Below are 24,258 nucleotides of genomic sequence, written 5' to 3'. Positions count from 1 at the left end.
TGCAAACGTTTCAGAAGGCACAATCATATCTGATGCTGTCTATAATAATATCTGTTTACCAGCCTGTAATAATATCTGTTTTATAAGCACTAAAACAAACTCACATTGAATTATTTTACATATACAAGGTAAACATCAAATTTCCTATAGTACTATGAGTATTGTTTCCTAAATATCCCATTTGGCTGTTTCCCCTGAGCAAAAACTGTGTGCACATTTGCATGCCATTTCCCAGAGTCCCTGACTGCAGTGGAAGCGCTGTATGCTAAGAGATAAAAGTGAAAGGCAGGGTTGCAGACCTGTCTGAGACATGTGAATATGCTGATATAGCCCTGTTTCCCCCTAAACAAGGAGGCTATTTTTGCTGCCGTTACCTGTTGGCTCACAGAGGGCTCAAGGCTCCATCACGGGGGAGCCTGGGGTGATATAATTAACGTCTCTGTGCAGCGCCTCCACCTGCGAGGGATCCCAATGTAGTGGGAGGAGCCCCTCACAGGAACCAATAATAAGAGTAATCACACACAGTATGGAATAACAGCTTTTACTAACAACACTTATATCATAATCGTTACTAATGAACTGTAAAAAGGTACAGCTACCCTCCTGGCCTCGCATGGCCGTAACCCCCCCACCCTGTTCCCAAGAGTCCCACCCCCCAATGTGTGACAGCGCTGCCCACTAGAATAGGTGTAAAGTTGGTGCACTTGGTATAGTTAGGTACCTGCCGGGTGCTCCAGCACCCGGGCGCGCCGACAACAAGATAGATTTGATCCACTGATCCAGCGATGAAATCATCCCATTGACCCTATATGAGTGATCTACTCCAAATTACTACCTGGAGAGTAAATTGCATTTTGAGAGACTGTACAATATACATTTAAATTACTGTGCAATATAGAAGATGCTCCTTCAAAATTGTTATACTTTAGTTACTACCAAAATCGAACTCACATCCAAATCAGAATAAAGTGTTGGAGAAGAAATAAAAAAATCCATATATAGGATTGACTACATCAAAAGAGAGTTAAAATTCCCTCCAAAGACAACCTACTAAACTGTAGCAACAGAGAAAATCTTTCTCTCTCCAAACATTCTGATACACCTGAAAAAAGGAATAGACAACCAAGAGGACACGTTTCATATTACCTCTCAGTCTCATCTTTATCTGGTTATCTAATTACCATCATCAGGGCCAAATGGAATTTTTATCATGATTGTTTTTATATTGTTTATGCATATTTGTGTTTTACGATCAGGTTCAAAACTGAACATTGTTAGTTCAGTTACAAAGGTTTTTTAAATAAATGTATATTTGTGTTTACAACACTGTTGTCCGCATAGGATTCTTCTCCTTTATTCCAATTAGGACTAGATATTAATTGTATTAACCATGTGCCAGAGCTTTTCCTTTCTACATGCAATCATGTACATGTCACTGGATATCCTAGTTTATTGGATATCATATGCAATATTGGAAAATTACCCATTAACATGCTCATTTACATCTCCAACAAATATTTTTTTTTTACTTGAGTAAATTGATGCACATTTGAAAATGGTGAAACATGTTGGTATTAAAAATAGCTGTAATAATTGAGCTCAATTTGCTGTAAAATTGATTCTGGCTTTGGGGTTTTATAGTAGTTTTTGTTAAATATATTCAATTCCTAAACATAAGAAGCATTTTTTTATGCAGGTTAATTATACGGGGCCTATGCATTAAACTCCGATATTGGGGCTGATTCTATATGTACCGAAATTCCCCATTGAAGTAAATGGTGAATTTCATCCAAAAACTTCCATAGAAAATTGCATGAATACGGAAAACAATTTGACACAATAAAAATCTGATGGTTATTAAGAATGATCCATGCAGATAAAATGCACCATTTGACATTTCATGCGCATGCACTTTTCACCCAGAAAGTGAAAGCCAGAAATCTTGCCTCTCCAATTTGGGGTTTTGCTGCAGGAGGAGAAAGGAGTTGAGTATAATTTAGGAGTTGAGTATAATTTAGCAGTGGGCTTATTTACTATATACAGTATACTGTACGCCTAAACAAACTGTACGCCACATGGTGAGATGCATGATACCTGGAAAGAAACTTGAGAAATTTGCAAGTAAATCATTGATTTTCTTTTTACATATTTGTTATTTGCAGTGATTTATAAATATTTCTTATGAATTACTTTTTAGATGAGAAAACATAAGATTAAAAATAAATAGACAACAAGATCTTAAGAGCAAAAAACATTTTTTCAAATACTCAATGATTTTTATTCTCATTTATTATTTTTTCTTGCATATAACAAAAACAAGAAGAAAAGAATACCATTTTATAGTACAAAAAAAAAGGTTACAAATGTGTTACATTTGACCGTAAGCACACAGTATGTTATTTTTAACAACTTTAAAAGGAAAGTTATAAGCTTAGCTTTATTTAACAGGTTCACTTATTGTACCAATAGCTATAAAATTAAAATTACTATCGTACAGTTTCAGTAAAGAGTTAGGATTAAGAAAAATACAAGTATCAAAAGTCTGGAATCATTAAACAGGTTGCCATAAAATATCCTAAAGCAGAATATTATTGTACATGGCTATTAGGTGATAATATATTGTTTACTGGGCTATTTAACCCTTTGATAGCTAAATATACATATGAATTAAGAGGGGCCTTTATAGGTTTACTGTTTTGTGTCGCCTTTCATACATTGAGCTGCTGAACTTTTATTTTTGAACTACTTTTTTTTTTTTTTTTACAATTTCCCAATGTGTTTTTGTTAGCATCTGCAGGGCTACTGCAATGTCTCCAGTGGCATAATATACAAAAATACATCATGTTAATGGTAAACAAAGCTTAAAAGTGTAGTTCAACATACATTACTCTTGGCCATTCACTTTCTTTCTCTGCTTGTTTTATTTATTTCAGAAAATATGAATATATTAAATCGTAATATTGGCCTTCTTCAGTTTTGCTGCCACAATGCATGTTTTATTAGCTGCTTTCTGAGTTAGCCATGACTACAAGTTTGCAATCGCTGTGGCCCTTTACTTCTAGTTATGAATAAAAGCTAATTAGCCCTTTACAAAAGCGATGTGTTTTGTATACTATATGACCATATTAGTTGTGCTGTTTTGTAGTAAGGCTAGCTGAAACGCTTCCTAAAATATCTCAGTTGACGAAACAAAACTTAAAACACATTAGAAATGGTATTAAATGGAGTTCAGAGGTTGCTGGAGTGCTTTCGCTTTCAATGCAATACTTGCTCTTTGCAATTTGCTTCATGTAGCTACAGTAGGTGAGACTCCACTTTAAGCAGCAATAGTTGTGAATGTTGCAAAGAAATGTTTACCTCATCACTGCTGTAAATCACTTAGAAGAATACTTTATGTTCTACAAAGGAGCACATTTTATCAGTCACTGAATAGTGAACAGAGATATTTGTAGAAATTTCACAATATATTGATTTAGCGGCAGGTTCTTGCCTAAGTTGTAATACTTAGGAGAGATGTGCAAAACTTTCACACAAGTTTGCGAAACAGGTGAATATTGGACTTTCACGGCTGATGAGAACTTCATTCATCAACATTTGTAAATATTTGCCAACCTTTATTTACTGTAAATTGTGGTGAGGAAAAAAATGCATTCTTCAGCAACTTTGCATGAAATTGTTTACTGCAAATACCATAAATAGGGCACGGACACACAGATATACACCAATATCCTATTGGAGTTCGAGTTTGGACTAGTGAGTAATACTGGGGTTTGGTATAGTTAGTCTATGGCTCGGAAAAGAGGTCTACTTGGCTGCCTAAAGCATACAGTATTGTAGGCAGCTAATGCTTTATGAGGGGGAAAATCCTGATGAACAACAAGCCTCACACTCAGTGTGCGAGGGCACTTGCCATCTGCCCCAGTCAGGCCTCATGTGACATTGGCCATTTCTACCGACTGCACAATTGCCCATTCCAGTGTGAGGATTCGAGAAGGAAAGGAGACTTAGAATCCTGAGCAACAGACCTCTAAACTCTCAACTAGAAATGGACAAATCTGTCCAAACCCGTTTCCCGGATTTTTGCGGACCACCCCCCCCCCCCAAATCCGTTTTGCGGTGTAAAATTCTCAAACTGATTTGGTCATTTTTAATCCGCATGGATTCCTCAAAAACTGCGATTGGATACAATCCGTTGATGGTTTTGTAGAACCCAGACCACGGATTCAGCAACTCATTGGCGGATTCTTAAAAATCAACCAACGGATTGCGGAATCTGTGGAATGTATTGGCAATAATAATTTAAAATACGCAAAACACAAATTGCCCTTTTTGAGCTTGATCTGCGGAAATCCGCGGACCAAAGGAACCGGCCGATCCACTGCGGATCCAAATTTGCCCAACTCTACTCGCAACCCTCTGCTTGTGCAAGTAGATGGCAAGCCGGCAAGGTCCAGCCCCACCAATTACTGTGCCTTTGCAAGAACCATGTGGTTCCTTCAGGACTGTAGGAATGGAAGGTAAACGGGCTCTGGCATAAAATTGGCAAAAAGTACACCATTTTGCAGCAAAATGGAGAATAAACATGAATTAATATATTACGGGAGCGTATTGCCTATGATTTTATTACTGTCCCCTCTTTTTTCTATAACTTTTCCCTTTATACTGTTCAATTTTGTGCTAAATGGAAAATACCAAATAAAGAATTTGCTAAACTAAATTGTTTGAATATACTGTATATACAGATTTTTCCAAACTTGGGCATAAATGTAAACCAAACTGTGAGCCATTCATACAGTTCTTCTGTAATATTTAGTCCTATGTATAGAAGAAAAGAAAAAACAGTTTTTCAATCACTTCTTAATTGTCAGCAAAACTCCTCAGGACAGCATTAACAAATAATAAAACCATGATACTTGCCCAACATACTGTAGTATAATAATAATAATAATAATCAGTAATGGAATGTACAACATTAAGTCTATGGACCCTACACAAATATTTTATTTTCCCCATTCATTGAGTGTCTCTTTTTTAAGATTTCTAATTTGGAAAAGGGCATTTTAATGCAAACTGTCCTTCAAAAGTATAATTGCTTTTTGAGACGCCATGAAGTTTGTATTAAAATAATAATATTCTACATTAAGATCTTTCAAAAGCAACACCAAACTCTTGGTTGTGTGAGATACAATCGTTTATGCACATGGTTTATGAATGTTGTCTCTGAACATATGTCAGCACATTTACTGTACAAAATGCGTGCTTGTTTTCGCAAAGCTGAAATGTAATTAAAGTACAGTATTCTTCACTTGAGATCAAACATGTTTAAGTCATGATGCATGGAAATGTCATAGAATGAACACATGAAGTTTGGGGGAAAAAATGTAAGTTAGCGAACTAAAATTCCTAAGCTATCACTCAAAGAGGGTTATTCATTAAACTGTGATTAGTGCCCCAATCGGGGCGCTGCCAAACAGAAACTCACAGTTTAATGAATAGCACCCAAAGTCTGAATGTTAATTCTTTTTAGCTTGTTGCAAAAAGGAAGCAGCACTCAATTATGTTAAGAAACAGCCCAATGGCACCTTCTTGTGGCCTTTTTGTTTTATGTGAAATGTCATTTTGTCAGGAGCATAATGATTCTTACTGCATTGGCAGAAACCTGAGTGATTGTAACATGTACCACAAAATGTTAAGAGAACGGAGATCACATATTGTTCACAATATAATGTACATGGTTTGGCATCTCTAAAGACGATGAAGTGATATAGAAGGAACCCCACTACATTTGCAACAGCAAGTAAACTATAATGTGACTGCAGAAAAATTATGGTGTTAAAGGTAATATAAAAATAAATAAGGTATTAATAAAAATCAGACAATTATGGTTTGAATCTAGAAACATAGGCTGGTATTCACTAAGCTCTGATAAGAGATAGTGGAGCGCGATCCTGTAGTAACTGAAATTGACTTGAATGGCAGTTAACACCATATTGTCCTCCGATATGCCTTATTAGCGCTTAGTGAATCTTCCCTACAATGTCTTATCAAAGCTCAGTTGTATGTTTGGTAGGTATCTATTATCACTGGGAGTCTTTGGGACCAGCGCACACCTGTTTCTTCTCAGGTATCTATTTGTGCACACAATAGGATTATGTTTGAATTTTGTTAAAACAAAGTTCTGTATGCATAGATATTGACATACTGGTAGCAGAAGTTTCTTCTGTTAAGGTATAAAATTCACAAATATATGGCAAAGTGCATTTATTACATGTCACAGAATGATGATGTTCCACATTCCAAAATAAATACAAGAGTATTTAATAACGCTAAAAAGACAATGGTCCATATTTACTAAGCAGTGCTATGCCATAAGTGAATGGCCTGCCTGTAAGATGCCTTCTGGCACTGGAATGTGTCTTATGGAATTAGAACCGCTTAATTAACACGGGGCATTTTCTTTAGAATACTTTACATATGGAAATCAGATATGAATCCTAATATATAATTGTACACCTTATCCTGATCTAGTTCTAGTTATCACACTAATTACTGTCCTCCGACTATGCATAACTTCACTTTATAACACATTGGTGGTGGCAAGAAGAAGGGACTGATGCCAAAGTCTGCCAAACTCCACATGAACAGTTACTGTATGCTGCCAAATCATATATCCAAAGACAATGTAAATTCCTAAATTCTTTTAAAAATAGCTTGCTTTATTTAAAAAGAAAAAGGATATCGATTTGAAAATTCTAGCAATATGCTTAAACACATCATTTGGCACTTCCAATAATCCATGTACAAAAATGAAAGAACTGTATATGAACCTAGTCTTAGTCTACATATAAATTGAAAGCTGTATATTTAAGGACCTCTGCATGTGCACCCTGGGGACACAATCATGGTAGGGTGCATAAAGCTGTCTTCGCACGTCTGAAGAGTATTAATAAGTTACAGTACAGTACAAGAGGAAAGGCTTTTCCAGAGTACATGAAACATTAGAAGAAGAGGGGATATTGTACAGTATGAGGAATGTAAAGATAAAGGGAGAAAGTGATGAAGCCCTTTGTTACTGGAAGAGTAATAGATTAATTGAATACAATAACCTTTGAAGAGATGCACATATGTGCAAACTCCAGCCCACTGTTCCTAATCACTGCCATCACTTCCTGTGCTGAGCCCAGCATGCAGTGGTCCTTGTTAAAAGATACTTAAAACTGAAACGATTATGTTTCTGATGAAAAGATCCACTGTAGATTTATGTTAGTACCAACTTTAATTTTTTTTTATGTTTTATTGCATTTTTCCACCTTATGATACCTCTGTGTAATAAAAAGCATATGACAAGTTTAACAAATTCTATAAGCAATACCAATGCTGAACATTTGGATATAACTTCCAGATAAACACAGCACACAGTACAATAATGTTTTCATATTCCCATTAACCTTAACATAAAATCCATAAAACACTTGAAGATTTTATTTATTGCAAGGTAAACCATAGTGATTTTAGTAGAGTTTCAAGCAAGTAATTGAAATTGAGAATGAAAAAATATGTTCTAATGTATTATTACAAACCTCTTACTTACGGTTCTTGATCTAAGCCTCACTGCCATTATTTTAGACACCACAATATGTTGAAATTATATCAGTTTATACCAAATCTGTTGCACCAATGTTTGGGGCTTTTTCAGATCAAACATTGACAATACGAATTGAAAGGATTCTTTTTTTTATATGATCAGCCTATTAATAATACATATTTTCCTATTTTTCTTCAGCAGAAAGTTCAACTTTGAAACTGATAAAGGCCTCCACATCCCACGGGGGTGCGACATTTAGCCAGTAGCTGTTTGGTTGCCAATGACTCGCAGAATTTCTTTATGAATGCTTGGCTCTTGTGTGTTAATACTTGTATCACCCACCTGCCCATCTTCATATCTAGAAAAAAAGAAAAGAAAACAATGAAAGAAACTGGGGTTTTATTGTGTTTTCCAGAAAATTATCAAAAACAACAGCACAGATGTTTGGCAATTTTTCAAAAACGGGAACACCTACTGTACATATGCTCGTTTATTGTCTGTGGTAAATATCCAGTCATTCTCTCTTTGTCAAATGGCAAAGAGTCAGGTAAGCCAACCAATTCCTGAGTTGAAACTATAACTATTTGCAATGCGATGCTTGAAATGCAATTTTTTTGTAGACTACATGGATCCTTCATTTAGGATTATGTTCCAATTGCTATTTTACCATATACATTTTAATAATACAGATATTATATAAAGGGGTTATAAATGTAAATAGAATTATATATACCATAAATACGTGATTGAGTTATTTTTATATCTTATAATAATAAAAACATAATTTCCTCTTGCCATTAATGCGGACATTGACTACAATAATAATATAGTGTCTTTGTTCAGAAGGAACGCAGATGCAATCTCCCAGTGAACTACCAACTTAAACTATAAAGTGAAGGTGGAGTAACATAAGTACCAAACTACATTTCAACTGATTTTTGAAGTTGCCATCTGTGAAGGCAAATAAGAAATGTAAGATTTTTGTAGCAGTTTATGGAATAATTTTGGCTTTTACAATGTGTAACTATGATCATATGAGGCCCGCGCTAAGGAGAAGATTTTATCAGAGGATTATGAATTCTCCAGCTGACAAAGGAGTCTGGGAAATATATTTAAAGGCAGAGATTATCTGTGATTGATTAATCAGCCTGCAGAAGGGCAGATAAAGTCTGGACTTGACCTGTTACTCTCCCACATGACACATACAGTACAAGCTCTTTGCCTTCCAGTTATCGGTGAAACAAAGGTGAGAAAATACTGATTTTGATAACAGTTAATTGAATTGGAAACGTTGCCCTTTTCCTACAGAACGTAGAATGTGTAGGGCAGAGAGTGTGCAATAGCACCCAGCACAGGAATAAAAATAAAAATAAAAGATCCTAAAATAAAAGACGCGCTAAACAGCACATGCCTGAAGCAGCGGAAGTTCCAAGGAGAGCTTGGCACAGTGCCAGCAGACATCATTATTTAACGCAAACCCCATTTGGGTGGAGTGGGCAGCATTGTGGCATGTAATGCCGTTAGTCTTGGGAGAAGGAGAGGGCACACAGTGCTGAGAGATGCCAGTGGTCGACAATTTTTTTTTTTTTACAAAGGTCCTATAGGAGGCCAGAGTAGGGGAGATGCTACAGTAGCGACATCTTTTATTGAACTCTCAATGAGTCTTCAATAGAAATCCTCAGTGGTCTGAGTAATCCAGCAGGGAGCTGGTTAATTGCAGTTATAGAATTAACCAGTCTCCACCTGGTTAATCAGACAAGTGTAAAAGCTTCCTGATGGGAACTGACAGGGAGACTCTTGAGCACACAGGAGGATTGTTTGCTGACACCAAGACACTAGGGCACCCGACCTCTGTTCCAGGGTGCAGAGAACCTGGGAACCTGCCAGAGGCTGGCCCCTTAACGGACAACAATCCAGACCCAGAGACTGACATTAAGGGCCACCTACTTTGAGGTACCTCTTTAGACTTTGGGGTCATAGGTTGGTAAGGGGCTTTTCCTCCCAGCCTTGCAGATAGGGACTGGGGAAGTGAGTTAGCCCTTACACAATGATAGGCTGTTTATTTGTTTATTTTTGTATGCTCTGCGTTGTTTAAAGTCACAGGCTGAATAAAGCCATGGTTTAATTTCCCCCAAATCTTTCTCCGTGTGTGTACCTCTGCTCATGTCTCTTATACTACTGTACCTTATGATTTCTCCAGAAAGCAAAGGAGAGATCAGCTGTGATTGAATAATTGGCCTACTGCAGCGGACAGAAAGCCCAAGGTGGAATATTTACTATGCCGTGCTGGAAGGTGTTTTACACATGTAAAATTAGTTATTACTCCTGTTACCATGGTTAATGCAAGAAATAATGTGGTAAAGCAGTAACAGAACGCATTGTGTTAACAGGTCGGGTAATCTGTACTACATTTGTATGTATACACAGGGCCATAGCCAGGGGGGGCAGTGCCAGACAATTATACCAGGCCATGGCAGATTCGGGGGCCCGTCCGTCGCTCACCCGAAAGTCGGGCCCAACTTCTGCATCCGAGCGTGGAACTGGCGTTGTGAGGGGAAATTGTGCGTGGGGTGGATGAGAGAGTGGAATTGAGTGAGGGGAATTGGGGGGGTTGAGGGAGTCTGGTCTAGAACATTTGGTCACGGTCATTTTACCGTGACAGAGTCACTGTCGGCATTTAGCTGCCACTCACCTTACTGCTGGGACATCTCTCCGCCAGCTGTTTCCCGCTAAGGTAAGCCTCGAACCCTAAAAAAAAACCTAATCTTAACCCTTAATACTAACGCTACGCCCTTACCCTAAACCCTTACCTTAAGACAGAGATGTCCAAACTAAGGCAAGCGGGCCAAATACGGCCTGCCAACAGGTTCAATTAGGCCCCCGGGAAGTTCTCAAAATGTCCTAGGTTGGGGCTGGAAGGGGAGGAGGCAAGGAGGGCTGCCCGGATGCATCAAAATACTACAGCTTCCACTAGGCTATGGAGGGCTCTGCAGGAGATGGTGCTGCAGAGCCCTCCATAGCCTAGATCTCCCGTCTCCTCTCAGTATGTTGGCAAGTGTGTGGCACAAGGTGTCTGTGTATATGGTGGAGAGGAAGGTGAGAAAGAGCAAGGGAGAACAAAGAGAGGATGGAGGAGAGTGATGAGAGAGGATGGCGAGAGGGAGAGGATAGAGTGAGAGAGAGGATAGAGAGAGGGGATGGGGGAAAGGGAGGAGAGAGAGAGAGGATGGGTGAGAGGGAAGAGAGAGAGAGGATGGGGGACAGGGAGGTGAGGGAGAGGATGGGGAGAGGGAGGATAAAGAGGATAGGGGAGAAAGAGGATAGAGAGGGGATGGGGAGAGAGAGGAGAGAGTGGATGGTGGGAGCAGAGAGAGAGGGAAGAGAGGGAGGGAATAGAGGGAGAGGATGGGGGAGAGAGGATAGGGACAGTGGAGAGAGAGAGAGAATGGGGGAGAGGGAGGAGAGAGGATGGGGGAGAGGGAGGAGAGAGGATGGGGGAGAGGGAAGAGAGAGAGGGAGGTGAGTGAGAGGATAGGGGAAAGGGAAGAGAGAGAGGGAGGTGGGTGAGAGGGAAGAGGAAGAGAGAGAGATAGGAAGGGGGGGGCAGGTGAGGGAGAGGATGGGGGAGAGGGAGAGAGAGAAGATGGGGGAGAGGGAGGTGTGTGTGCAATGTAGATTCCATGTTTATACTATATTTTAGTGTGTGGCACTTGACAGATTACTTTTTTATTAACCTGGCTCTCAGCTAAAAACGTTTGGACACCACTGCCCTAAGCATTTACCCTAAAACCCCTATCCTTAACCTCCTACCCTAACTGCTAAAACCCCTTAAATGAACTTCCCTTATTGGCGAAACGGCCGGCGGTGCCAACTTGGTCACAGCAAAATGGACGTGATCAAATCTCCGATTCTGAAGGGAGTGGGATTGAGGGGGAGATGGTGGGGAGGGGTGGGGGGAGAGGAGAGCATGTGAGCGAGAGAATGGGACAAGAGGGCTGGGGGAGTGATAAAGATAAATACATGGGGTGTGGGTGAGAAAACGAGAGGGGCATCACAAGGCCACCAACAGAAGGGGGGGGGGGGCAGTTTATACTGTAGTCCTTGGCCCCAGGAAAGCTGTCAGCTGCCCTGTGTATTCATGATACATTATTTAATACTGTATGTTTTGTGTTTTATTAAATAGCTAATCACATTTGTTGTTTACAGCAGGATAATCAATATCAAATGTCTTATAGTTTGACAAAGATGCCTCTCTATAAGTAGATTTTCTATTCATACTACACTAAGCTGAAATCACCTAATGCTCTTAAGAACAGGCAACAGCAAGTAATAAAACATTTAACTGTAACCTGAATTTAGAGTGAATAAATGAAATCCTTGTACAGATGCAGCAGCCGTTATTCGAACATTTCACGCGGTGTATACCTCGGAATACCCATGTCATGGCGCGTGATTTCTTCCAACCGTACCGCCTTAAGATGCGTGTTGACTCGTGTTTTTATCAAGTGCAGAAAATGGCATTTTTAGTGTTCTGGTTTTTAAACACCTGCAAATTGACAAAGTAGCACAGTACTGTACACATTACAATTCGTTCATTTCTGCCACGGATACGCGAAGAATTGCACCCAAAGAAATCAGAATCCATGAAATTCAAACAAATCCACTGTGGTAAACACAGGTGTGCCTGCCACGTGGAATACAGCAGAGCACACAAAAACGGCTCCGTGAAATGTTCGAATGACGGCCGCTGCGTCTGTACCTAATTTTGCTTACATGGCAATATCCTAATAAGCAACACATGAGAACAAATTAGCATTAGTTTTAAGCCTGTCATATTGTAATAGACCTAAAAAGGAGAACGTACTTACACAAAAAAGAACCTTGTACAGACATGATCAGTATTGGGAACTACCCAGATCTCCCCATGTTTGTGCAGTTCTGGTGAAGTGATCACTGTAGAAAAATAATATTAAAAACATGATATTATATCATATATTATTATTGTATTACTAAGTAGCACTAATTATGTGCATAGTGCATCACATTACAAAGTAACTATGGCAAATAAGGAGTAGTAGAATAGAGAGACACTAGGCATGTCAGAAGATTACAAGGCATGGTATTTAAATCATAAGGAATTCTAGGAAAATGGAGCTGGGGAAATATGTAATTTCAATTATATAGGGAACCCATGTACCTAGTATGCTTAATGGCTGAATCTTTCGGAAGAGATAGTAAAGTATACAAAGCTGTTTTTATCAGGATTTTTGTCTTTTTAGTCTGAATTAGTATTGTCAGTTAAGTAGACATTACCCAATGGTTAGTCCTCTTTGATCATGCTAAATCATAGAAACCACAAACTTCAACAACCTGTTAGCTAGCATGGTAAATTCATCGTAATGACTGTGATGGTAGGGGCAGCGTGGCATGCATATTAAAGGATAGGTCCGCTAGTTGTTCCTATTCATAAAGATGGTGACCTATATGATAGATTAAGCTGGCCATTTTAGCAAGCCTAAATGGTTGCCCAGTATGTGTTTGAATTTTCCCATGTAAAATCATTTATTCTTCTTATGTATTCAACTGTGTGTATTTTGTTAGGCTTCATTGTGTGGCGGGCTGATAATTCACTCAGTACGACCAACACATAATGAAACCTTGAGCTGTTATCTGTATTGGGCTAGGTGAAATGCTTGTTAACACTGGGGAAGTTGGGGAGAGGGGTGGACTCATGTCGGAGGAACACATACTCCAAGAGCAGAACCATTGTTTATCCCCGACAGTAAAGCGCCTATCTCTACGGGAGGTTTCAGGCTGAAACTGGGAACTGAGGCTACTGTAACAAGGAATCAACACTGTCTCATTGAGGCTTCAATAGAAAGCCTCAGTGGTCTGTGTAATCCAGCAGGGAGCTTGTTAATTGCAGTTATACAATTAACCAGTCTCCACCTGGTTAATCAGACAAGTGTAAAAGCCTCCTGATGGGAACTGACAGGGAGACACTTGAGCACACAGGAGGATTGTTTGCTGACACCAAGACACTAGGGCACCCGACCTCTGTTCCAGGGTGCAGAGAACCTAGGAACCTGCCAGAGGCTGGCCCCTCAATGGACATTAATCCAGACCCAGAGACTGACATAAAGGGCCACCAACTTGAGGTACCTCTTTAGACTTTGGGTGATAGGTTGGTAAGGGGCTTTTCCTCCTAGCCTTGCAGATAGGGACTGGGGAAGTGAGTTAGCCTATATACAATGATAGGCTGTTTATTTGTTTATTTTTATATGCTCTGCGTTGTTTAAAGTGACAGGCTGAATAAAGCCATGGTTTAATATCCCCTAAATCTTTCTCTGTGTGTACCTATGATCATATGAGGCCCGCGCTAAGGAGAAGATTTTATCAGAGGATTGTGAATTCTCCAGCTGGCAAAGGAGTCTGGGAAATGTATTTAAAGGCAGAGATTATCTGTGATTGATTAATCAGCCCACTCACTTTCACAGCTTCACATTGTTCATGCAGCATTTTTATTGTTTTTTTACTGTTAATAAACAGCATCATAGAGAAGCTATATTTACACACCGCAAGATTCAGCTATCCATTCATCCTGTAGTCTAGTTACCCTAAATTGCCTAAATAAGAGATAATGCACTTAGTGCTTGTTATATCTTCTCTTTCTTTTCATATCTACGAGTGTGATGTGGCGATCCCTATATGATTCTTCAGAAGTAACACAGCAGCGGAACTGACATTGATGGACAATCCACATAAGGGTTGGTTTGCTATGTTATAATACCATTGGATTGTCTTTCTAGGCACCATATAGGTTTTTTCTCTTAACATTATTTTCCTGGTTTAGAGATAACCAGCTAGACTGGTTAGGCAGCCTTGTGGACTTTGTGGACTATTGGAATCTTGATCACTATTTTAGTTTATATTAATTTATATTATATATATATATATTCACTTAACTAGCGCTTGTTCACTGTTTGTTTCACTATGTACTGTAGTTGATCTGCGTATATTTTCCATTATAGATAATAAAATCTTACCTTCACATAAGGCTATACATTTCAAGTTACGGCTTTGCAAAAATTGGGATTGTTGTCCTTTTTTCTGTGACTAAAAACCAAGAAAGATATAGAAATAGTTTAAGGCAAATATATGAACAAATTTAGTAAAAAAAACAATCATTTTGCAATAAGAATGTATGTTTAGATAATTACAGTCAACTTAAATATTACTGTTTGACACATATTTGGGGTTGTACCTGTCTCCCAAATGCATAACTGGTGGGGGTGGGGGGAGAAATCTTTACCAGATTTATACATGAGAAAATCCTTTTGCACGTAATGAGAATTGGTTGAACAGTGCCATTTAAGCAGTTATGCAATATAGAGAATGAAGCAACAAATCTGAAGCATCAGCGATGATAAACAATCCAAAATAGAATGAACACAGAAATGCAGGTGATACAAAAAGTGTAAGGCTTTATTGAGGCATATAAAAATATAGCAATCTCAGAGTAGAGCCTCCTCCCACGCATTTCACACTGTAGTGGCGCTTTTTGAAGGACTCCTTGAGAAAGCGCCATTATGGCGTGAGAGGAGGCCCTCTACTCTGAGAATGCTATATTTGTATATGTCTCAATGAAGCCTTGCACTATTGTTATCACCTGGGTTCCTGTGGTCATTCTATTTTGGATTGTTTATCATCACTGATGCTCCAGATTTTTTGCTTCATTCTCGGTTACTACTCCTATCCTGGAAGCACGCGAGGGGGGCACAGCGAGGTTTCCACATCACTGCAGACAAGCGGCCTGGCGTCTACATGGCCAGCAATTAACACTACCTGGATATGGATCTATACTAGGAGGTAAGACGACTTTATTTGTTCCTCCAAGATCTTGGTGTGTTTCCTTGTGGACCTCAGATGACTTTTCCCCCCGCTCCATACTTTAGCCATAAGACTATTTGCAAGCGCACTCCAGAGTGCAGGACAGTGTACTCTCTTCAATTATGCAATATAGACTGTGATTCACTAAGGTCCAATAACGGGTCTCGGCTGTTAACTACCATTCAAGTCAATGGAAGTTATATTGGGATCGCGCTTCAACACCTCTTAGCGGAGCTTAATGAATTTGTTTCTAGAAAGTTTCTGTAACTGAAGACAAAAGGCTAAAGTCTGCATATACTGTGTGACACCCCCCTTCCACAGTGACATAGAGACATAGTTTACTTTCATTATGAATAACAGTAGTCAAAATCTTACAACAATTACAAAATTCGTTGGCTCCTCCATAACTCCCCCCTGGCTAACGCAGGCGTGCTCCTTTTTCAGCATAGGCATCTCTCCCTAACTTATTTGGAGGGAGGTTTGAGGGGATATATATATACACTACTGGAGACACTACTAAATCTCTTCCCCACTCCCCTACTCTCTCTTTCCCTCTCTCCATAAAAATCAATTTCGATTAATCTGCTCTGATTTTTTAGTACCCAATCTGCAGACAGATTTTGGTGGGGGGATTGGATTTGAAACAGATTTTGACCCATTCGGCCATCTCTAGCCAGGAGAGTGTCTACGAGTAATAGCTACAGGTGTGAGCAGTAGAGCTCAAAAGTATGCTTTGACAGGGGAGATATCCATTATCTCAGATAGTTCAATGCTACAACTGCTTAAAGCAGCAGTCCAAGCTGCGTTTATTTTATTTAAAAAAAAAATTCCCTTTAATATGTGCATCAATACAATTCACACAATGATAAGTAATTAGCTAAGTTGCCGATTGATCCATTCTCCTGTGATCGATCGGTGAAGATTTGGCTCAGGGGTTCACTAAATGCAGCAGAAGACGACCAAAGATGCAACATTCTGTGGGGGAAGATCATGTGACTAGGCAGTCACTAGATACAATTGGTGCACTGCTAGAGAGAGGGCAGGGTTCAAAAAGGGGTGTGCCAGAGTCTGTTTCAGAAGAGAAAGGGGATGTGACTTTGTAAATGGTTGCTATAGAAACAAAAATGCTTTTTAAATTATAATACATTAAAAATTCAATTCAGAGTTGTTTAAAAAAAATGCTACAAGTATTTTCTCATAGTACAGAACTGATTTATTTAAACACACACACACACACACACACACACACACACACACACACACACACACACACACACACACACACACACACACACACACACACACACACACACACACACACACACACAAATGTAGGATAATGCTTGGTCTGCAGCTTTAATAGCAGAGGTTGTGAGTCTGATCCTGTTGGGCCTGACACTAGTTCCCCTTCAATCCCAAAAGGGGCCTTAGGCTTGTCAGTACAGTATACTGTATATCTTCAGTGATAGAAAAATAATTTGCCTGTTTGAGACAGATCCGTTGAAATCTGTGGATGAAAGGAACTTGAAAATTCACTAGAGATTTGAATTTTAGCAAACATTTTGCCCATCTCTACCCAACTCCCAGGTGTTAGGTGCGGCAGCTGACAATGCTTAATTTTTGTAGGTTTTCTTGTTTCATTTTTAGGTGCAACGTTTGCACATGACCCTCTATAGTAGCCAATGATATTTATAAATCTTGGATTTATAAATCTTTTCTCGCGTCACGTGATCGGAACATTTCCATGCATAGGAGATACCGGCACCCCATAACGGGGCCTGTATCTCGGGATGTAGGGGGTCCCCACAACTGAAATCAATGCGGTTCAGCTTCGGACACCCCCTGCTACATTACTGTTTAAAATTAAATAACCCCCCCGCGATTGCCTGTGAGAGGCACGCAGTTAGAGTGACTGATTCAGCCTATCTCTTACTGCGCGTCTATTACAGACAGGCAGACCCCGGTAGGACTCACACAGGAGGGACCCCTGCTGCGTTTATCCGATGGGCCATTATGTCTGCCGCGGCAAAACTTGTGAGGATCATAGGCATATCTCGAGAATCCATTTCGAGATTTGTTCGAATAACGGCCGCTGCATCTGTACCTAAAAACCATGCAACATTTTATCTTGTTTCATTGAGGCTATACAGTACACTAGCCTTTTTTGTATCTACAAATATTGTTTGTGCAACTAACCAAGCATTCACGTTATAATCCACTTAACCTTTTGTGTTATTGTACATTTTCATAAGACGTAGACAAAAACTCCATTGTGATTCAACTGCTTACTGATGCAAACATTTTTCCCAGTAATTTACAGTGCTACTACACACATCCACAACAGGCAGTGTTCATCTAATTTTTATGATAGCTGAAAATGGAACAGTGAAATTAATGTTCTGTAGGTATAATATTGAGAGAGATTGAACTGACAATTTCTCCAGTTCTGAATTTCTCATTTAAATATTGTATTTTGGTTTTGTCGAGAAATAGGCCATCTGACCCATCAATATAATACTCTTATTTAAAAATAAAAACTACCTGTACTGTACTACTGCTTTTGCTGTTTGATGGAGGGTCATCCTTGGCTGATACTTTCTGTTGCTTCTTATTCATCCCTATAAGAATACAAATATTTTAATTGAATTAGACAGATTGACAATTTTATTAAAATGATGGGGATCACCAAAGTATGTTTTTATTTATTTTCTTTGGTGAGATGAGTATGTGTAGTTCTTATGGAGAGATGTGCGAACTGTCCAAAATGCATCTGTAAAATTCGAAATGCTTTTTTCACCCAAAATTGTTCCCTATGAAACATTTCTCCTAGCGTTAAAGGGCTATTAATGTGACTAAATTAATAAGCTTTCAGCAAAATATCCCCAGCAACAGAGTGAAACATGGTGTGTGGGCCCTATTCACAGTCTCGGCATTCAGAGAATCTAGCGATTTTACAGAATATTATATTATTATATCTAGCGACTTGAAATCATTTTGCAAATGAGCAATGCACATTGCCGTAATGCTTGGCAAACTCAGCCGCTACATTTATCGCAACTCACAAAGGACACATTTTGCCCGGGTTACGACCTCGTGAGGTTCACATATCTCTATTCTTATGTGCAAGTGTGTTGATATAGTATTTTTTTTAAAGGGAATATATTGTGCTCAGTAAAGAAGAAACACAAACAATACCATTCATTAAGTGGTCATATGAGATACAGTATAAGATACATAATCACCTGAGTAACCAAACGATATGCTTGATAAAGGACTAAGGTATATTCCACTTCCATATGCGGCACCATGAAGCTGAAAAAAACATGGAGTATATTACATAGCTTTAACACCAGAAATGCAACCGTGCTCAATAAAATCTACACAAGAGTGTTACTTCACATCTGTACTCCAATACACCATTATTTAACCAGTGCTTTGTGTCCTACTCATTTCTGAGGTAGATTACCAAAACATGAAAATACTAAAATAAAACAAACATGTTTTTTATTTGTTGCATATAAGTATCATTTTGTTTATGTTTTCTATTGAAAAGTGAGATCAAATCAGTGCAATGCTCTTTAAGTTACATAATTTGTACGGTATCTTAAGTACATTTTGTCCTCATATCATACAGTGTATGGTGCTTCTGAAAGCATTTCACACAATTAAATAAGGTGTCGTCCCTAATACTCTACTTTTTAAATATAATTTTAAATAAAATATGCAACAAAGATATTTATTTAATATTCCGTAAACTAAAGATAAATTTGCTGTCATTTCCTCCATAGACAATAACGATTTTGCTTCCCATTTCTTCGATGTGTGTAATAGGAGTTAGAATGAAAACAAATAAACAAAATAAGCTGGGTCTGATTTCCTGTGTGCCTTGAAAACTTTTGGGACGGACTGCACCGTTCCGCTCTGCAATGAACTCCATAATCCAGATAGAACTAACAGGGATACATATTCTACCCACACCAGCGGTTCCCAACCTTTTTTATATTGTGCAACCCGTGCTAGAAAATAAACAGAACCCCTAATTATTACGTCTACTCTTCATATTGACCAATCCCAGGCAGTATAGTGTCCTAACCTCGCAGGAGGCACACACGCTTAATACAGCGACAAACTGCACCTCATTGTATGCAAACAGCATGAGTGGTACAGTATTGCTATCAATTACTGCTGGATGTTTCAAAGTCACGCCCCACAATGCCTTGCAAATCATCGTGGGGAGCAACCTTGGCAGCTCCTGCTGTAATTGACCGCTCTTTCACCCATGCTTTGGTGCAGTTTGGGGCTTTACTAAGTGCCCAGTCAGCACACAGGCCTAGGGACCCAGTATATGGCCTGGGATCCGCCATTACATTATTAGTTTTTTTGGCAAACCCCTCTGGATACATTTCCCGAACCCATAGTTGGGAATTACTGGCTTACACTTACTAGAATGCAGGTACAATACTTTTGGAGTGCTCTCATAGCCTTTCCCTACATCTCAGAACACATCACAAAGTACTCTTAAAACTACAGTCTTTTTTAGTAAAATCTGTGCTTTTCCCCCATCTTCAGCGTCTTCTCACTTCCATCTACAAATTTCTCCCCGTGTTGCACCACAGCAGTGACATTTCTTGCCTTACACTGTTAGAATTAATCTCCCTATTCATGCATTTAAAGACTTACTACAATTTCAGTGCTTAAAAAAACCCAATCTTCTGCATATCTGAGATTTTAACATCCTTCTACTTTATCCCATGGTATATATTGCTCAATCGAAACGCTACCCACTGCCCCAACACCCCCCCCCCAAAAAAATCCTCAGACGCATTCTGTTTGAAATTAACAGCAAGCAGTCGCAATAATCTCTAACAGATGTAGCTAAACTAACTGTCTTCGATACCGCTGCCAACCAAGGTCACGTGACCATGTTGTTCGCGGTACTGTAGGATTAACACTGCGGTGGGTGCCATTAGGAAGCATGGACCCTTAGTGCAATCGCGGCAGACACTGTGTCCTGCACCGCAGACTTTTGTTTCTTCGACTGCAGCGTGGGAGGCAGTGAATCTTGCTACATCCTTTACTTTTAATCCCCTCTCTACCCCAAGGAATCAACTATTTTATTCTGTTTAGATTGCAAAATCCTCAAAAGGATATACATTTTTTTATTATTATTAATGTACTATATATTATTTGTGTTTGTTATATTTTCTATGTTGTAGTTTGTTCCTTTTTTTTTGTTCCCAATGGGATGTATAATAAATATAAAATACATGATAACAGGAAGAAGAGGAAAGAGGACACTACCAAGGATCTTAATCACAACAGATGCCTGCGGAACATGTGCACAAGGCAAACAAGACAAGCAAAAGCACAATATTACTCTGAAATCTCCTATAGAATATATCAAACCCAGCTATTTTCTGGAAGGTTATCAACAACATATTCCAGTCTTCTAACCATCAACAACCAAGTAATATCACTAAGGGGGATATTACTCTGACAAACCCCACTGACATTGCAAATGCATTCAATGATTACATTGTGGGATGTGCTACTAACTTATTTGCGAAATGCAACCTAAACCATAAACATGAATCTCATCCTGGGAGTACACATATACACCCACCCCCTCTCAACACTGCCCACAATTTTCAATTTGGCCCAGTATCCAAAGAGGAGATTACACAATCATTCTTCAAATTAAAACTAAGCAGCCAATGTGGACTGGACTTACTACAATCTAAGTTCCTAAGACTTGGTGCCCCAGCCATTGCCAAAACAATTTCTTCTATAGTCAACTCTATCCTGTAAGCAGGCCATATCCCTAAGACCTGGAAAACTGCCAGAGTTGTCCCAATCTTCAAAAGTGGGGATAAAAACACTGTCTCAAACTACAGGCCAATCGCTCTTCTCCCAATACTATCCAAAGTCATGGAAAAATTTGTTCACTCCCAATTAAGCGATAACTATACCAAGACAAATTCCCTAGCCAATTCCAATCTGGCTTTTGCTCCAAACACTCCACCGTAACTACCCTGCTAAAAATTTGCAATGAAATCCAGTGTGGAATGGAATGGGGACAACTCACTGGTGCAATATTCTTAGATTTTGCAAAGGCATTTGTGTGACGGTTCAGGGGATTCCTTCCCCTCCATGTGTCCCTGGCGCTGCGCTCCCTCCTGCCTCTCATGTTCCTTCCTTGCCTCCCCGTTCTGTTCTTCCTTCCTTCCTCCCGCATCCGTCCCTCTGCGGCAGCCCCTGACGCTCTCCCAGCGTCTGCGCGCGTACCCCGCAGGGCACGCGCGTCTTCTCAGCCTCTCGTTCCCCTCTACAGCACTCCCCGCTCACGGTCTCCCTCTGCTCCCGTTCCAGTCCCCTTACCTCCTTCAGACTCTCCTCCGGTTCTCCTCCCGCCCTCAGCAGGTGCCCCTGCGGTGCGGCGCTCCGCGCGCCTCTTGACACAGCCTGTGCGTGCGCACTCTAACCTTACAGAGGGCGCACGCACACGCTCCTCTTGTAGGCCTTCCCAGACCCCTGGCTCCTCCTCTCATGCTGTACAGGCTATCTCTCTCTCTGACTCACCTGTCTCCTCCTCCTCCTCGCCTTCTCACCTATCCCTGCTGCCTCTCACTTCGCCTTCTGCTCCTCCTCTCTCTCCCATTGGTGTTCCCTCCTTTATAACCCCTGTCTGCCCTTTAACTCATTGCTCTGCATAGTTCTTTATAACCTCTGTGTGTGCAGTCCTATGCTTGGCTCTCCTGTGTTTTCCAGCTTCTGTTCCTGCTCCTGCTTACCTCTGGATCTCCCTGGCTTGACCTCTGTTTATACTGGATTACCCTGCTCTCTCCTGCCCTTGAACCCTGCTTACGGACACGAATTTGCTGACTTCTGTTATCCCTGGACTCTGGTTTACAGACATCACTATCCTGCTCTCTATTGCCCTAGACTCTGGCACACGGACATCACTAACCAAACTCTATATCCCAAGGCGTTGCAAGTATACTCTAACAATCTTTCTACAGGCCCGGCAAAGCACTACCACACTCTGGGCACGCCCTCACTGCTGTGGGTGCGTGTGTTAACCCAACCCACCTCAGTACTGGGGACTGGCCAGGTCTGCGGGCATACAGACATTACAATTTGATACTGTTGATCATGCTATCCTGCTTAACAAACTCCAGTGCTCTTGAATACGGAAGCATGCTTTAAACTGGTTTCAGTCCTACCTATCAGGTGGATCCCAACATGTGTCCATCTCAGGCTCTAACTCCAACCCCTTGGATATCACCTGTGGTGTCCTGCAAGGCTCTGTTCTGTGGCCCCTACTCTTCTCAGTGTTCATCAATAATCTTCCCACAGGTTGTAAGGAAGCTTCAATTCACGTGTTTGCAGATTACACAATATGCCATAATAAGCCATAACCTCTCCGACCTTCAACACATACTTCAGTCTGACGTTTTGAGACTCGAAAACTGGGTTTCCCAAAACAAACTGTTTTTAAACACTGACAAGACTGTAACAATGGTATTTGGGACAAAGACTAAATTTTTAAAGCTTCCTGTGACTGAGCTCCTGATCAGAACCAACGCTAACACCACCCAAACTCCTGTTACTATTAATAAATACCTGGGCATATGGTTTGACTCCCATTTAACATTCGGGATGCACATTGATACTCCAACATCCAAAACCTATGCCAAACTAGGTGTACTTTACAGGAACAAATCCTGTCTGCTGGTCAGAAAGTGTATCACACAGCATATGCTAATGCCAATTATCGACTATGTTCACTTATATAACTGTATTTGTAACCATGTATTATTTGTCCTCTTAACTCTATGCCCAGTACATACTTGAAAAAGAGAGGTAACTCTTAATGTATTACGTCCTGGTAAAACATTTTATAAATAAAATAAAATAAATAAATCAGCACGGAGGACGTTGATGGGCCCTCTGCATGTCAAGTGCTCCTCCTTTAACCCTGTAATCTTTGCCCTTGCCTGGTAAGTGCCCCACCAGCTCCAAAAGAAATTAGGCAACTTATTCTAGGTGTTCCTTCTACAAACATCTGCTATTCTTAGATTACATTTTAGTATGTCCTTTTCTAATATAGCCTCCCTTCCTACCTATTACACATCTGCACTCTATGCTTCACTTAAGAGTAGATCACAAAGACCTCTGATTGTGTGAAAGAAAGAAAGAAACAAGGACGCTATAAGAACAGGAATTGGAAGGAAATACTGTATAAAGTAATAGTGTAAAAGGAGAAAAAAACAAAATAGAGTGTAAGAAAAGTGGATTGGTTGATTTAGTATAAGTAAATACAGTATCTCAGCAACTAAAAAACATAATTTTCATGTGTAAATGGGACAATACCCAATTTATTTTTCATCAGAAGTCTCTATTACACGTAACATTTATTTTTGTTAATTCACATTACCTGCAGTCTTGTATTGGAAGCAACAACCAAGCCATTCCTCAGAATGGAGTGCCAGTTTTCAATGTGTGAACCACTAAAACCGTAAAAATAAAAACATGCCTATTAGGAAGGCTCCAGCAGAATAGTTGATTTGATTTTCCACAGATAGATATGCAGCCATAAACCGACTAAATTGAAAGATATAGAAATTAATTAGGCAATATATCACTATTTTAAAAATATTGACATTAAAGGTCTAGTGACATTAGAAGTAATTCAACCTTATAGGAGAATTAAGAAACCTGTGGGAAAAAACATGTCCATAAACATGGTAACATATCTAACACCTGTCTCTTTTTATCATCGA

At 39.7% G+C, this 24,258-nt stretch overlaps 1 protein-coding gene across 1 annotated transcript in view; it reads right to left on the bottom strand.

Annotated features, from left to right (window-relative positions):
• Positions 1 to 2,337: 2,337 nt before the first annotated feature.
• The window catches only part of PARP8 (poly(ADP-ribose) polymerase family member 8), a 332,674-nt gene continuing 310,753 nt past the window's right edge, over positions 2,338 to 24,258 (bottom strand). The window contains exons 21-26 of the mRNA XM_075589057.1: positions 23,913 to 23,985; positions 18,718 to 18,787; positions 18,017 to 18,093; positions 14,632 to 14,701; positions 12,454 to 12,538; positions 2,338 to 7,943 (exon numbers count right to left, since the gene is read on the bottom strand). Of these exons, the coding sequence (XP_075445172.1) occupies positions 7,841 to 7,943; positions 12,454 to 12,538; positions 14,632 to 14,701; positions 18,017 to 18,093; positions 18,718 to 18,787; positions 23,913 to 23,985 (478 nt within the window). The 3' untranslated portion in view covers positions 2,338 to 7,840. The remainder of the gene's footprint in view (positions 7,944 to 12,453; positions 12,539 to 14,631; positions 14,702 to 18,016; positions 18,094 to 18,717; positions 18,788 to 23,912; positions 23,986 to 24,258) is intronic.

This window comes from Ascaphus truei, chromosome 1 (genome assembly GCF_040206685.1).
Source record: "Ascaphus truei isolate aAscTru1 chromosome 1, aAscTru1.hap1, whole genome shotgun sequence".
In the NCBI taxonomy this organism is placed as follows: Eukaryota; Metazoa; Chordata; class Amphibia; order Anura; family Ascaphidae; genus Ascaphus; species Ascaphus truei.
Note: the sequence above shows the minus strand (reverse complement) of the source record. Positions and strands in the feature narration are given on the sequence as shown.